Here is a 17,505-nt window from a genome sequence, read left to right as displayed (position 1 = left end):
CTCTAAGAATATTTATATATCTACACCAGCTGTCATGTAGACTTTAGTTTCCCTCTCAAGAGAAGAGGCTGTACAGCTACCTCATTACTCAAAATTATGTGGGTGTGAAACTCATGAAGAAGCTGAAGTTATAGTCATTCTTTCATTAACACAGAATGTACGAAGTGAAGATGCAGAGGTGACCCTATGTGGACTATGACTGGTATGGTAGTCAATTGTACAGCCTTATGCCTGGAACCTTGAGTCTTTATATCAGCATCCCATGTAATGGTACTTCATCTAAGTGGCAATATAAGCATCAAGCCTGACGTAAAACCTAAAACTTTTTTTGCATTAGTAAAATGCATATTGTGGTGGCACTTGCAAGCACTGCCAAAATAGTCGAGGCAGTGCAGAGACAATAAATGTCATTTTTATTTTGTAATCTGATGACTAAACTGGTACTTAGTTGTTTTGGGGTACCTTATTTGGCATTAGACCCCTTTCATACAGTGACTGCTAGAAAAGGAAAGCTGAGCTGTGAAAAGGAAGACCGAAAGAGCAATGGGCCTGGGCAAAGTAATGCTGATGAAAGCCTTGAGCAGCAATCCTAAACATGGATTGAAATATGGATAAGCCATGAGACTGTCAAAGGAGGGCAAGTACTAGTTGGTTATACTTTGCAAAGTGCCCCCTTAAAGTAAGAATGGATTCCTCTTCAACAGTACGCAGCTGCCACCTTTTCATGAATGCATAAGAGTCAAACGACAATCCATGTGCACTGCATGACAAACAATGGACTCACCTTGAAGCAGAATATATGGAAGTGCCATATTTCATATGCATACTAATGTGAATATAGGCCCCTGTTACACATTTTCAAATGGTATAGACTGCTAAAGTTCACTGATTCATGTGACCACTGGCATAATGACTTAGCCATGGAGGAAGACATCTTGGAAACCTGACATAAGAGAGCTGCATAGTGGGTTGATGTTTTATTTGCTGTACTGAATGATTTAGTCCCAAAGAAAGTTCTTTATTTTCTGACATATTTTATGAATGGGGTAAGGCACACTCTATTTATTAAGTTAGGTGGAATAAAACGTCTATGACCTTAATGATAATGTTACTGTGCCATGCATTCTCTAGCAGCAGTTACTTTCCATTCATTATTCTATATGAAAGGTTCCAAACTGTTTAAAAGTATGCCACATAAAAATGCTACTGTTAATTACCTTTATGTCTCTGTGTACAATCTGATTTTCATGTAGATATTTGAGTCCCTCTAGGATCTGCTTTGTATAAAATTTGATCATTGATTCTTTCAGTGGACCCCATTTCGATCTCAGAAGTGCTGAAAGGCTACCTGTGTGAATAAAAACAAACATTTAAGTCTCTTCAACGTAGGTTTTTACATATCACATCATAAATAGAGAATGGCTATATGAAAAAAAAATATTGCATAATGCATATTACCAGACATTTGAAATGTTGATATCAATGCACAGTGCAAGCAGCAACACTTCCAAGAAGTAACACTCACTGATTGACTGCACTCCTTATTTATAATCTTTACATTGTACTGCTTATTTTCAGAATTTCTTAGCTTCAGGGTCGTCCTGTATTTAGGCCATTAGCTGATAGCTTGGAACACAGACTCCAGGACATTTGTTGAAAAGACACAAAAATCAACCCAAAGATCCAACCTTGTTTTGAAAGCACCTAAGGGGTCTGACTACCAGATACTCGTAGCTAGCTTGTTCCATACGTTTGCAACGGCTGGGCCTATAAGCCTACTTCTTTTACCATTTTTTTACAACAGGTAAATGGAAGGTGATATTACTGACCCCAAATAGTCTATAATTTTCTTGTAATTCAAGCCCTAAAAAATTCATTATAGTGGAGGTGTGCATTACCTTGTATCCTAAACATAACCTACCCCTAATATGTCTGAACCTAACACTAAATAACATAAAGAAGCTTAACAACTGAGGATAATCCATGTGCCTATATTCTGAGAGCCTTTTGGTGATTTTTGTTACTGTCCCTAACAACTGCAACTCATCCCTAGAGATGGCACAGAAAGGAACATTATATTTCAAACTGGGTTGAATATATGTCATGTATATTGCAATCAAAACATCTGATGTTGTTGATGCAGTTTTTTCAAAACAACAGGCCCTTCACTATGAGAGTTCTATGTGAATTTGAAATGCCTTTTCAAAAATCAGTAAGTTGTTAATAAGGATTCCCAAATTTCTGAATACTTTATTGGCTTCAGCAGTAGCACTGTTTATTGTATTGTTAGTCATAACAGTTACAGTTCCAAAAAAAACAATCTGCACTTTTCAGTGTTTAAAGATAACTCCAGCTCAGTATGCCACATCGCTAAGATTTCAAGATATACATTTAAACACATCAGCTCAACACTGGATGAAGTGACGGACCCAGTCTTAATATCTTCTGCATATTTAGACACCCAGTATGGACCAGTAATTCATAGGGAGGAAAGAACAAACAAAATGAAATAGGGCCACAAAGCAGAGCCCTGCAAGGCACCTGATGTTACTGGTGGCCATCTTGATGTTTGTCCCAGAATGATCACCCTCGTTTTTTTACTGAAGAAACATTGCTAACATTGCTAGATCCATTTAATTATATAGGGATTTATCTTCCTTGTTAACAGATCCTGGAAGAGCTTATCATAATGTCCACTATGAAAGGCCCTGACAAGGTCCAAACAGACCACTCATGGCTCTTTTCAAAGCTGCACTGATCGGGTCATAAAAGCAAGACAGGCCAAAGTAGACCTGCCAACAGTAAACTCATATCAGTACAGATCATCTGCAATGCAACTGTTGTTTTCTTCCATGAATAGTGATGTTAACTATCTCTCAAAACATTTTTCAAAGAATGGAAGTTAGAGTAACAGAGCGATAATTTTGAACCAACTCTAAACTACTTTCCTTGTGTATAGGCACAACATGCACAAGATTCCAATCTACATTCCTTTCTTTTTATGTATGACTAAGTTTGGCTTAAAAAATGGATGAATTGGTTGGAAAAAGTATCGGGTCCCATACACCTTTCTTTCTTGATTTTTCATTAGAGATCTCCTTTCAAACTCAGATGAAATGATATGGGTTGACATTGTAACTCAAACAGTGATGCTACACTTTGCTGTGAAGGAGAGGTTAGTTTGCTTTTGTTTTTTGTATTACTTTATTGCCTTTCTATATTTTGAATACTGTGGTTTGTTTTCTTTACCTTGTGTTTTACTTGCATTCTGCTTTAACAGCATATTAAAACTTCAAAAAAGACCACAGCTCTGTCTCTTCTGAGTCAGGCAGAAATTAGAACATTCATAAGATAAAAGAGGTCACTTAAGGTTAATCATTTGTTAACTGAGGGGGTGGAGCTAGGAACTAAACCTTCTATTTAAGAGGTAAAATAAAACATTTCAGAGCTTTACCAGAAAGGCTCATCCAGACTCTGCTACACTTTGCTGTGAAGGAAAGGTTAGTTTGCTTTTATTTTTTGTATTACTTTATTACCTTTCTATATTTTTGAATACTGTGGTTTGTTTTCTTTACCTTGTGTTTTACTTGCATTCTGCTTTAACAGCATATTAAAACTTCAAAAAAGACCACAGCTCTGCCTCTTCTGAGTCAGGCAGAACATTTTTTCCTGCCCTCCCACCCAGTTACAGTTGTCTTGTTAAATACCACTGTCTTTCTAGTTGCCTGCCTCTTATGTTAATCTGACCATATATCTCATTTCCTCTCTACGTTTAATGGCTTGTATGAGTAATCACAAAATCATCATTTTTGAAATCCCTCCCCTTCAACTATTTAAAATTATTGGCCATCCTACTGTATTTCATAGTACCAGAATACAAAAGTGACCACCCCTGTCAATCCATCTTGCTGTTTTAAAAATAGTAACTCTCCACTAAACCTTAACTTTTTAAACAGGTAAAACTTAAGTTACCTACTTTCACATCTAACTTCTCTAGTGCACACTGCAGTGTGCATTTCTTTTTTCATCTTACCTTTAAGCATCCATGTGACTAGCACTTGCTCTAATACCTGCTGGAAAGCACTAGGAAGCCTTAAACTGATACAAGCACTCAACTCTCCTTGTTAATAAGGAGAAATTAATAGTAGGCACTAAACAGCCTATAATTGCAAAGTACCTTGCTAAGGTAAGGAAAAACAGCTCCTGTACTTTACAAAAAAAAAAAAGCACCAAACCAGGCATGTCCAAGGGTCAGCTTCCGGTGATTTCTCCTGTCCACCTGGTGAATCTGGGCATACTGGGGCAATGCAGCAATTGCCTCATGTACACAGACAACCCTCTCCTCCTACCACCCAACACTACAACCTGTGAGAGATGCATTTACATAGCCAAAATGGAAGCAAAGCTCTCTCCACCCAAGATTATGCTAGGCAGTCAAGAGGAGAAGGTTAACACCCACACTACACCTCAAGAAACACATAGCCCTTCTAAACCCACACACCAACACCCACATATAGCAAACCTAAATCCACATATGCAGAGGCCCTTAACTGTAACCTGCCCAAGCAGCAAGGACCTCTGAAGCTGAAACGCAAACAAACACCAATCACAACCAAAGTGTCACATAGTTCACAACACCAGTGTGCCACCCAGCAACAGCCCCTAAGGCAAGACAACATACCTAACACTTTAGTCATAGGTGACTCTATAGTCTGGCACACTGATGACTCACTCACCAGGTTGAACAAGGAGAAAATTACAGTCAGCGGCCTGTTGGGTGCCAGGATCCACCACATAACGCATGCACTCAAGTCACTCCACAACAAGTACAACTATGACTGTCATTGTCAATGTTGGAGTGAATGATTTGAGACATACCTCCCTGGACTACATGGAAGAGCTCTCGGATCATGTGGCCCAGGCAGGTATGACCCTAGCTCTGAGTAGCATCCTGCCTTCACCCAGAATGATACCACAATATAAGGACAAAATGATTGACTTCAACAATTGTCTAAGCTTCTGGTGTCATTCAAAGGGGATCCAGTATCTGTCTGCCTGGGATGACATGATTGACAGACCACGAGGCTTTGCCAAAGATGGTCTGCACCTGTCGCCCCTGGGATTCAGGTTACTGGCTAAGGCTCTTGCCACCCCTATAGTGCCTTTTTTAGACAAAGTTCAAAGGACAAAACCACCACCATAACAGGTACAAGCATGCAAAATCTGAGGGTAATGCTACTCAATTCTAGAAGTCTAAACCTCAAAATGCACTCTCTCGAGGCACTCCTAAAAATGGAGAACAATGATATCTGTGCAGTAACTGAGACCTGGTTCAAGGCTCCAGAGTGCACCTCTGCAATACCAGGCTACAGCTCTTACCACACTTTTCGGCCACCAAACCAGGACCGAAACACTAAAGGTGGAGGAGTGCCAATATTCACCAAGGATATTCACACCACCAGGCTAGTTGCCCAACACAATGCATCTGAAATTCTCCAGCTGCAACTAACAATAGGTAAGACTGCAATCCAAATTGTAGCTTGCTACAGATCCCCCACCATACCCCAAGATTCTCACTACACCTTTCTAAACATATTGGAAAATATTAAGATAGAACCAAACACCCTAATACTGGGTGATTTTAACTACCCTGCCATTAACTGGGAAAACTACTCATGTACCAGCACCTTTGCCCAACGGTTCTTGGAATTCATAAATTCCAACGCCCTGGATCAACTAATCCATAGTCCCACCAGGGGCTCCAATATCCTAGATCTGGTCATTACCAACATGGGAAATCGATGCTCCACACCTATGGTCACCGCCTTGTTAGTCAGGTCTGACCATAAGCTAATCACCCTTAACATCCACATCCCACCGCCACCCCCCAGTAAAGAAACCTCCATAAAAAACTTCTCCAAAGCCAACTTCATGCTACTCAAGTCAGAAGTGACAAACGTCATGACACCCATGCAGACGGGAACTGAAAGTTCAACTGCTGAATCCTACACTAAGGCACTGTCTGAGCACATCCACTCATGCATAAATCATGCTATCCCAAACAGAACCAGGATGCTCTCATCCAAAAAAAGAAAGCCAATCTGGTGGCCCCCTGCCATAAACAAACTTTACAACAAAAGGAAGAAACTGCTACCGAAAAGAGGAAAATCCCAGGATGCAAAAAACTCCCTTACCAGCCTCAGTTAAGAAACTGAGATCCCTCATAAAATCCTCCAAAGCTAGCTACGAAAATAAAATTGCCAAAGATGCCAAAGACAACCACAAGGCATTCTATAACTATGTCAAGAATCTAAATGGCAATGCTCAGATCTGCTCTGAGCTAAAACAGAATGGCATTAAATATACTGATCCCAAGGATATTGCCAATATCCTGGCAGATCGATTCAGTGCCAACTTTACCCCCCTCTCACCCCTTAAAGGGCCCATCTCTCTACCGGAAGATTGCCAAATTCTGGTAATAATGGCCACACAGGTAAAAAATGCACTCTCCAAAGCTAAGAATACAGCATCCATGGGACCAGATGACATCCCAGGCTGTGTACTACATGAACTACAATATGAACTGGCACCTCACCTAAGTGTCATGTTTAATCATAGCCTCACCTCAGGTTTCGTGCCCACCGAGTGGTGCAGAGCTACAGTTATACTACTCCACAAGGGGGGATCCACCTTGGATCCCGGAAACTACTGTCCCATCAGTCTGACAAGCCTGATCTGCAAGGCCATGGAGCGTATTATCATGGAACTTATAAACAAAGACATTGGCAACCTTCAAACACTGGACCCCACCCAGTTTGGGTTTGTGAAGGGCCAATCTAGTCTCCTGAACCTGATTGACTTCTTCGAATCAGTCTCCAGAGCCATGGACAAGGGTAAGGTGGTCCACACAGCCTATCTAGAGCTTGCCATGGCCTTTGACACCATCCCCCACTCTGGAATCATAGATAAACTTACTATGCTGGGCATTAATACCTACATCATCCAATGGGTTGCTAACTGGCTTACTGATAGAACCCACACTGTAAAAGTAGCCAACTCCAAATCCAGCTCCAGACAAGTGACAAGTGGAGTATCTCAGGATTCAGTCCTGGGACCACTCTTGTTTGGCATCTAGTTCTCTGAAGTACAGACCGACACTAAGGGACTCTGGCTAACAAAGTTTGCAGATGACTGCAAACTGGGAGCCATTATTGAATCCCCAAATGATGTGGATACTCTACAAAAGGTCCTTACAGAAACAGATGCTTGGTGCCAGAGCCATGGGCTCAAGCTCAATGCCAAGAAATGTATAGTTATCCCCTTTGGGAAAAAACATGTATCCATGAATTACCATATAGGTGGCAGTACACTAAACACTGAAAGTCTAATAAGAGACTTAGGGACACAGGTGGACAGTGGTCTCACCTTCGATAACCACATCACCACAACAGTCAGGAAATCCTTCTATGTGGCACACCTCATCACTAAGGGCTTTTCATCCAGAAAAAAGGAGGTCATTGTCCCACTGTACTAATCCCTCATTAGACCCATTATAAAATACAACGTCCCATTTGGTATGTACCTCTCAAGACATCTGCAACAACTGGAAAGGCCGCAGAAATACCTCACTAAAAGAATCACAGGCCTAAAGCAGATGCCCTATGCTGACCACCTTAAAAAACTCCAGCTATACTCTGTCGCATATCATCTACTCAGAGGCGGTCTCTGCTTAACATACAAGGCCATGTCAAACCCAGAGCTGTTGGACATGCTACACTTAAAGAAATCCCAATCCCTCAGAGCCACATGCTCCAGGGATCTAAACCTTGTCATCACAATAAACAAAACATGCTGGAAGGATAGGTTCCTGACCTAGAGACTCCTCAGACTCTGGAATAGATTGCCCATACATGTCAAGCATTGTGCCTCTTTGGCCCTCTTCAAAAGGAACCTTGACGATTGGATAGGAGAAAGGAAATTCACCCCAGGGATCACGTCAGTCACCCTGCTAGACATGGGTCCAGGGAAGTAAATAGTGTGGGAAGAAATAGCCAGGGAATTGTTATGGCTAGGCTTGTATAGGCCCTAGGGCTGATAGCCTAGTACCAACCTATGACCAAAGTGTCGTCAGAATATGTAGGTCCAACATTCAAGAAGATTTTACTCAGAGTTAACATATTAAAAAAAACAGCTTCTTATTCTCATTCTTAGCTGATAAATGTTCTTCATAATTGCAATTAGCCCTACATTTTCTAATCTTTTACTTCCTGGATGCCAAATTTTAATTCCTTTCACTGGAAAAGATCCTAAGCTTGCTACATATATTATATGTGAACTTTTCATGTTCACTAATTTTGAAAGCCTATTGTTATACCATGTTGAGGAGGCAACCATTACATTATTTAAACATTTCTGGGTTATCTTCCCCTATAAGGTAGAGTTAGAATGAAATACTAAAGTATCCCACCAGGCGAAGACTTCTTCTAGCACATACCTCTATCCAGTCTACTGAATTCATCCTATTGTTTAGTTTCTCAAAGTTCATGTTCCCAGAATCATGCTTAATTATACTGAAATGACCAGCCTTAATGTCAGGTAAAACAATATCAATCACTGCATGATCAGAGTCCCCAAGTTGTGTTAAAGCTTAAATGCTTATGACCGACCCAGACTGACTGACAAAAATCAAATGTAAGGTACTGCAGCCCCTAGTAAGAAAACGAGTAGATCGCATACCATTTAGGAGGTAAACACTACTAAGGTTGCCACCCGTCCCGTTGTCAGCGGGACACAAATGGGTTGAGCTGCCTAATCCCGTTGCCTGTTATGGAAAGTAGTGGGACTTGAAAAGTCCCGCTTTTCAATCGCACTGAATTGCCGTGGAAAAGCCGCAATTACTTCCAGCTTTTCCACGGCAATTCAGTTACATCACCAACCCGGACCTGCAGGCAAAGCTGTTGCCCGTTAGGTCCGGGTGTTGTAATTCGTGCAGCAATTGGCCGCAATTCATGAAAGGGGTGGGGAGCCCTGCAAAGATCGCGGCTGTAGGAGTGCTTTGTGTTAAGCGCGTCTACAGCCGCTAAAAAAAAAAAAAAGACGAGATTTTTTTTTCTTATGAGCCAGTCAGTCAGCCATTCTTACAGCCATCCATCCATTCTTCCAACCAGCCAGCCAGCCATCCATCTATTCATCCAGCCAGCCATCCATCTATTCATCCAGCCAGCCATCCATCTATTCATTCAACCTGCCAACCATCTATTCATTCAAGCAGCCAACCATTCATGCAGCCAACCAGTCAGCCACCCATCCATTCAGCCAGCCATTCATCCAACCAGTCAACCAGCCATCCATTCATGCAGCCAGCCAGTCAGCCATGCATCCCTTCATGCAGCCAGCCAGCCATTCTTCCAGCCAGCCAGACATCCATTCATTCAACCAGCCAGCCATCCATTCATTCAACCAGCCAACCATCCATCCATCCATGCAGCCATCCAGCCAACCATCCATCCATCCATGCAGCCATCCATCCATCCATCCATCCATCCATCCATCCATCCATCCATCCATTCATCCAGCCATCCATCCATCCATCCAGCTAGCCACTCTAGCAACCGGTCAGCCAGTCAGCTAGCCACTCCAGCAGCCAGCCAGCTAGCCACTTCAGCAGTCAGCCAACCAGCCACTCCAGCAGCCAGCTAGCTAGCCACTCCAGCAGCCATCCGTCGTACCCATAACAACATCTCCTTCACCGCTCCTGTGGTGATGTCATGGTAGAGGGTGTGGCCAGTGTCATATTGGCCACGCACCCATGTCCCACTTTGGCCCGCTGAAAAGGTGGCAACCCTAAACACTACTGACTGCTTGAAAAGGATGGCAAGAATTTAATTTTTTGTCAGGAATACAAGTTACATTAGATTTGTTTAAGCAATCCTTCATCAATAAGTTTTAACAGTTTTATCACTGAAGAGGAATGCTTTTTTGGAAGATAAGTTTATAGTAGTAAGTCATAACTTGGCTAAATGAAGAAAGCACATCTGGGAATGTATTAAGACTTTGTCTAAAAAGGTAAATTTCTGTCAGGAAAAGATATGTAAACTGTTACATTGGTCAACAGCAATTCTACTGGTATGAATTTTGCTTCACTTTGGCGGGAATGCATATACAGTGTCTGTTTAAATAAATTAGACATACATCACTTAGTTCCCTGTTGTGTCAAACCAGAAAAGCAGATACACCTTCAATCTAACAGAAAAATGTATAGTTTTCATAAAGTGTAAATCTTAACAATAGAAAATTTGTTGGAATATAATAATGTGAAATCCAAAACTGAAGATCATTTTAGGTAACCTACTACAGACACCTAGAACCAGAATTTAAAGGAATGTGGACTAGAGGAGCTTAGGTACATATCCAGATTGGTGGAACTGGACAGTGGCTTGTACAAATACATCCTGAAAGGAGCTGGATGTGACAATCAAGTTTCACATGCGCATAGCTGTTGTACGAGAGAGGTTGTTTTGCTGCAGTTTGCTTTGGAAAACCATAAAAACTGGAAGCACAAGTAGTGTTTTGGGATTTGAGATCTGGAAGAAAAGACTACAAGCATGACAAAACCCAGGGATTAAAAGAAATGGACGGTTAGGAGAAAATGAAGAGGGGTAGTAGCACAAATATGGACCACCAGTGTAGCAAAGCCAAACAAAGTGCTGGGGCGTATGTCATGTAACAGGACATGAGAGAAAATGTGACTGACTTGGTAAGTAAGGAGAAGCGTGCATGGGAAAAGTGAGAATTCAGGACACATAGATGTATTCTTCTAGAGTTACATATAGCAGACAAGTCACAGCTGTCTTACATTAGGCATTGTCTCTGGTGCAGAACATGCCAGGTTTGATAATCAGGACAAAACCGCCATGATGAAAGAGCAGACTGAAGAATGGTACATAGCAGCACCTAAGAGATAAAGGCTTAATACTGTTACATGTCTGGGACAGTATGTTGTTTTAGAATCTAGTAGCTGTAAGTCATAACGTCTCCAAAAGTAATGTAGGTAGGTTCAAGAGATACAACGGTCATGGACTTTGTGCTCTACAAAAGACGACATAACACAGGAGCATGAATAGTCAGGGTAGTTATAGTACATAACTGACAAGGTCACCCCAAAAATTATGTTCTCTGAAGGGATTCATGCCTTCAGATGGAGCCATTTACTGATGCTGGAAAAGCTATGTGGTATAAATATGTCCACTGGGTTCAGTATGACAGGAAACTTAGAAAAACAGAGGACTGTCCCTACAAGTGCTTTCATTCTAAAGGGGATAGTTATTGGCACTGATCTTGGTAGAAGCTGTCAACTAACTATAGAACTGTGAGCCACAGTTAGCTGCTTTACCTGGGCACTTGAGTAGGTTTGTTGCTACTCAGTAGCATTTACTTCATCATGGTGAGAAGTGCAATGAGATGGCAACAGCAGTTGAGTAAACATATTTAATCCAGAGGAAAGTGTTTTATGGGCCAAATTCAACATAACCAACACAAATTCTACCAATGTTTCTGGGACTTTGAACCATCACAGGACCACCCAAGTCAGTGTTCTTGGGACCTTGTCATATGCTTTCTTCGAGTCAAAGAATGCCCAGTTGGACTCTTTCCTCGTTTCAAGATTCTTCTCTGCTATCTATCTCACTGCAAACATCAGCTTAGTTGCACTGCATCCTGATCCAAACCACTTATCTCCCATAGTGCTTAGTGCTATTCTGCATATTTGTTTATCAGTTACCCTCGCCAGCAGTTTCGTACAGTGTGACAGAAGTTTGATATCTCTGTACTGCTCATAGTTGTAGATGATTAGATGCAGACATAGATATTTTATTACTAGTAATCACTTAAGCAACAGGTTAAAAACCCCTCTGGAGCAATAATGCTCTATGATAGTCTAACCAGTAATGACACCATCTGTTTTCTCTTCACTTTTTCTCATTTATTATTAAATTTGAACACAGCAGCTTCAGTCTTTCTAAAACCCACAAAGACAAACCTTGCTCAAACATCTCAATGTTCAGTAATATTTCAGCAATATTTGTAATAGCAACTATGTTAAAATTAGGGATACCTTTGACAACATCTGTTCTGGCACCCAATGTACCTGATATGTCTAAAGCCAAATGTTTCAGTACCCTGCATTCTGTCCTAAACAACTGCAGGAAGATTAACAAAGAAACTACTTTGGTAGAATTTTAAATAAAAAAAAAACTCTATAACAAGAAAAGGCAAAGGATCTACAATACTTTTAAACACTACCCCATATCAGAAAATACAACAATGGTAAATAATCCTTGGAAGAAAGTTATATTTTTGTTGGACACTCTGCAATAATCAATATTGTATCTCTGATATATGCTCTTTTAATTCTATATTTAATAACATACAGTGTATATAATTGAAAGACACGCTATTGTAAATACTGCATATAGTTGTTTAAAATGATATTTAAAAATATTATGTAAATATTATTTTAACTGAAAATAAAAAAAAAAATTTGAGGAAAAAAAAAAGAAAATACAACATGACAAAATGCAGTACAGAAATTACTATTCAAATCTGCTCAGTAAGCCAAAAGATCCTATGGGCTCAATCTAACAGCTAAGACTAAGAGGAACAACAGAATTAAATATAAAACCCAAGATTTTAGTGTCTTGAAATACAGCAATACTTTCTTTTCAAACCCAGATGTATCATCAATATCTTAACCACAATAATTCAATACCAATTTTAGGCCCCTAATAAATAAACTTGCCACCATATTAGATAGAGATGATAAAGTAATACTCTTGAGAGGACTTAAGCTGCACTATCAGAACTGTTAAGTACAACAGTCCTCAGTAGCATTTCTGAGAGTTTCCTGTGCTTTATAACATAAACTGGCATAGTTGGCTTATAGCACAATGTATGCAGCCCCTCTCCACTCATGCTGTTCCTGATCTGTAGCTGTAGCTAGCAGGTATTACTTTTCAACACCAAATCCCCACTATAAACACAATAGTCTCATTTGTATTCATCCAAATTACTGAACAATATGATTACACAGAAGGTGAGGAATGACAGTGACATCTATTGTTTCTTTTTTTCTTTCTAAAAATCTTTATTAAGATTTTTAATGTTCATACAGCATACCATAATTTAGAATTAATATCATACATATTGATTTATCAACCACACAAAGAGAAAGAAAACCTATATAACAAAACAAAAACTATTTACAAGAGTGTCAAAATATTTCTTCAGGGTAAAGTTCAGTTTCAGAATTATTACAATCAGTATTGTCCAGTACCTCTGTGACTTTTACCCAAGAGCTGTAATATGAAATGATTCTTTCTGTTCTTATCTTGATAGCAGCCCTTTCCATTTGAGAGATGTTAAAGACCATGTTCTTGAACTCTTTAAATGTAGGTGAAATCTCACTTTTCCAATTTGTAGAGATTGTTTTACGAGCAATAGCTAATAAAGTCCATAGAAGTGAATATTTAGATCTGGGAACACACTTAGGCATTAAACAAAGCCAAAGATTCGGTCAACTGAAAGTTGTCATTAAAAACATTTTGCAAAAATAATTAAATTTTTTCCAAGGGGATTACATTCATAAAACATGTGTTGCCAAGTTAGCTTTCAATTTTTATTTATATCTCCAACATCCTACTTCTTGATTAAACATTAATTCCATTTTATGGTGTGCGACATGATAGGAGGTACTGTCAGCAGTATAATTGGACACCCTTTGTTAAGGGCCTTAGAGTAGCTGATTGTGGAGTGTCTGGTGGCAGTGATAACTACCTTGTAGTCTGGGCAAAAGGAGGCATAGCTAGTAAACCTATGCCAGTCTTTCCCAGGTGTGTGGGTGTGTGTAAAAATGAAATCTTAGAGGGTCTGTATCAGCTACTTGGGGCTGGGACATGAAATATTGGGTTTTCAGAGAGGGTGCTGGAGGACCAGCTGTACCAGCGGGGAATTTTATTGGAGATCTGGAGGGAGACAGATGTAGAGACATTCAGATCCTGGGCTTATAGTGTGTTCCATGTGTGCTCTTAAGAGAAAGTGTATTTCATGCAGACAGGTCTGCATCTGGAAAGACTGAGTGTATCCATTTGTATTCCAAGTGCACATCCCTCTCCAGTGTCAATAGTGAGGATTCATGCTCCTTGATTACTGGTCCAGTATGGAGTTGACACATAGTGGTGCCCATCACATATTGGCATGGTGGTGTCACATTTATATTGGTTAGCTGTGGTGGGACCATCACATGCTCACATACTGTTGAGTGGTGGTGTGGATATTGAATTCCTGTAGTCTGTAAGCAGTGGTCACTAAATAAGGTATGTCTACTCTCAAGCAGCCACAAAGTAGACCTGCAGAGTTTCATATCACAATAGTTTTATTTATTTATGTTTTGTTAGCTTAGTTAGTCAGGGAGATCAGCCAAGGATGTCAGCAGAGGATTATGGCAAGCTGACAATGAACCAGATGGTTGAATTGTGCCAAGCCAAAGGACTGGGGCATGTCAACCTGACTAAAGGGGAAATGATTGCAGCCTTAACCCCAGCTGCAGCGCATATCATCAACCAGAAGGATAACCAGTTTGATGATGGGAATTTGTAGCTCTCAGAAATAGAACAGTTCAACTTTTCCTCAGAGGGCTTAAAAATCCATATGGAGTTAAAGAGACTTGAACAGGAGACCAAACAGTTAAAATCAGCAGAGTGAATGCTGCATTTGTAGGCTGAAGAAAGTGATAGACAGAGGCAACATGAAAAGGAAATGCTGATTCTTCACCAGGGTCATGGCAGTAATGGGCACAGGAGTAACCATACCCCAGAAGCAATACAGGTTAGTAAACTTCTTCCTCAGTATCAAGAATGTGATAATTTTGATAGTTCTATTCATCTATTTGAAAGAATATAACTGACCGAGGGTTCTGGGTACAGTTCCTCACCCCCTTACTCCATGGTAAAGCTGTAACTGTAGTTTCTAAGTTGTCCGACACTGATTGTTTAGATTATGAGAAAGTTAAGTACTGTTTATTACAATCTTTTAAGTTAACACCTGAGACTTACAGAAAAAAATTTTCGTGAGCAAAGATGCAATGCAGATGAAAATGTATGTGATTATATTGCTGAACTAAGCACTTATTTTCATAGGAGTGTGAGTGGGTGTCAAGTCACTACTTTTCAAGGGCTGGCAGACCTTTTGGTGAGAGAACAGGCCCTTAGCACTTTGTCTGAGGACATGAGAATCTGGTTGGCAGACAAGGAATGTAACTTTGCAGATGAGTTGGGGAAAAAGGGAGACCTATACCTATCGAGCAGGGCATCACGGCACAGGAAATGGATACCCAGTGCTGCACATGGATATAAGGGAACCCATAATAGGCAGCCTAAAACATCCCAACAGAGTCTGCTAGTAACAGGGAAAGTCACTAGTTCAAGTACATGGCCAGGATCAAGGGTTAAATGTTTTAAATGTAACCAGTGGGACCATGAAGCATATAGATGTTCATGGAGGCAAGGTAGGGAACAAAACAGAACAGCAAGTGGGAATAACAGAATGAGGTGGTAAGTTTTCTGGAGACAAGAGGGGTACTAAACTACCAGCAGAGTTTATATCCGATCATGGTAGATGGAAACAGGCCACCGCCAAGAGAGAGACACAGCCTCTGATATAACCATTGTGAAGTCTTTAGTGGTTAAAGAGGAGCAGTACTTGTTTGGGCAGTCCACTCCATTCAGAGCTTTAGCAGGGATCCCATTCCAAATGCCTTTGGCCAGGGTTCACCTTGACTGGGAGGGTGGAAAAGGAAGCAAGCAAGTAGGTGTGCCTGAGGATATCCCTGCAGATGTATTGCTAGGGAATGATTCTGATAATGAAGTACCTTGTGTGCATGCAGTGACATGCAGCCAGGTTTGGAGACAGGCATGTGGGTCTGGCAGCCTGGGGGGGAACCAGACAGACTGCACACCTGAAGCCAGGACTGGTGATGTGGCTACTTCAGTAAGGGAGCTACCCCGTAGCAGTGAGAGTGAAGGTGAGCCACAGCTGCTGGTGGGTGCTGATGTTCCCTTGGAGAGAGTGACAGCAAGGGAAGAGATCAGAAGAAGTACCCAGGCTGACAGTGAGGCACTGCTGTCAGAGGATACTAGATTTCCTGTGGAGGGGGAGCTGGGAAGTGTTACAAAGAGAGAGTTGAGACAAGCTTAGGTCTCAGACCCTACATTACAAAACTTGAGGGAGGTAGCTCTGAAGGCACCTGATTCTTAAGGAAAAGGGGAGTCTGTATACTGGAACAAAGGGTTACTATACAGGAAGTGGGCCCTTGAGGGAGGCTATAAGGTGAGGTAATACAGCAGTTGGTAGTGCCCACAACCTATCGTCTGGCACTTCTAGCCAGAGCCCATGACATTCCCTTTGCAGGTCATATGGGAATAAAGCATACCAAGAGATGTATTATGCAGAATGTTTGCTGGCCTGGGATTTACAGGAATGTAACAGGGTACTGTGAGCAGTGCCAAAAAGTAAGCAAGGCAGGAGACAATGTCAAAGCTCCTCTGATGTCATTACCTGTGACTGAGGAGCCATTTCAGAGGGTAGCTATGGATATTGTGAGGCCTCTGAGTACCCCAAGTTCCACAGGGAAGAAGTATACCCTAGTGGTAGTAGATTATGTTACTAGATACCCTGAGGTGGTGGCTCTGTCCTCTATCAAGGCAGAGAAGATGAATAATGCTTTGCTAGAGTTTCTCAGCTGGGTAAGTTTCCCAAGAGAACTACTGACTGACAGAGGTGTCAATTTTATATGAGACCTGATGGCTTGTCTGTGGGAGTGCTGTGGGTGTGAAGCACCTAAAGACCACTCCCTACCACTCTCAGACTAATGGTCTTGTGGAGAGGTTAAACTAAGCTAAGACCATGCTACAGGTACTTGCAGAGCAGTTTAAGAGGGAATGGGACAAATATTACCCCATCTATTGTTTGCATACAGAGAGATGTCCAAGGAATCTACAGGTCTTTCACTCTTTGGGTTGCTGTATGGACATAGGGTGAGGGGACCTCTAGGTTTGATTCATGATGAGTGGGAAAGTGTGTGTGAACCCCACAAGGAGTCTGTTGTGGCATATGTCCTAAACCTCAGGACAAGCCTTAGGGAGCTCATGAACTTGGCCCATGAGAACCTGGCAGGAGCCCAACAGCAGAAAAAGTATGACAGGAATGCTTGAGCCAGGGAGTATGATGTGGAGCAGCAGGTGATGGTTCTTATTCTTGTCAGACACAATAAACTGCAAGCAGCTTGGGAGGGACCCTTCAAAGTAGCAAGGAAGCTCAGTGATGTTAACTACATGGTAAAACTGCTAGGCAGGAGGCAGGGGCACAAACTGTACCATGTTAATATGATGAAGTCTTACTATGACAGGGTGTGCTGAGTATTTGCAGTGGATGGCAGGAGGAGTCTGAGGGGGA

General features: G+C 41.2%; 1 protein-coding gene across 1 annotated transcript in view; it reads right to left on the bottom strand.

The window, feature by feature from the left end:
- MAP3K15 (mitogen-activated protein kinase kinase kinase 15) overlaps window positions 1–17,505 on the bottom strand; it is a 1,833,462-nt gene that overhangs the window by 449,949 nt on the left and 1,366,008 nt on the right. Inside the window, exon 17 of the mRNA XM_044072272.1 lies at window positions 1,218–1,348. Within this exon, the coding sequence (XP_043928207.1) occupies window positions 1,218–1,348 (131 nt within the window). The remainder of the gene's footprint in view (window positions 1–1,217; window positions 1,349–17,505) is intronic.

This window comes from Protopterus annectens, chromosome 5.part0 (assembly GCF_019279795.1).
Source record: "Protopterus annectens isolate FY-2018-M chromosome 5.part0, PAN1.0, whole genome shotgun sequence".
NCBI classification, from domain to species: domain Eukaryota; kingdom Metazoa; phylum Chordata; order Ceratodontiformes; family Protopteridae; genus Protopterus; species Protopterus annectens.
This window is presented reverse-complemented; position numbering and strand designations above follow the sequence as displayed.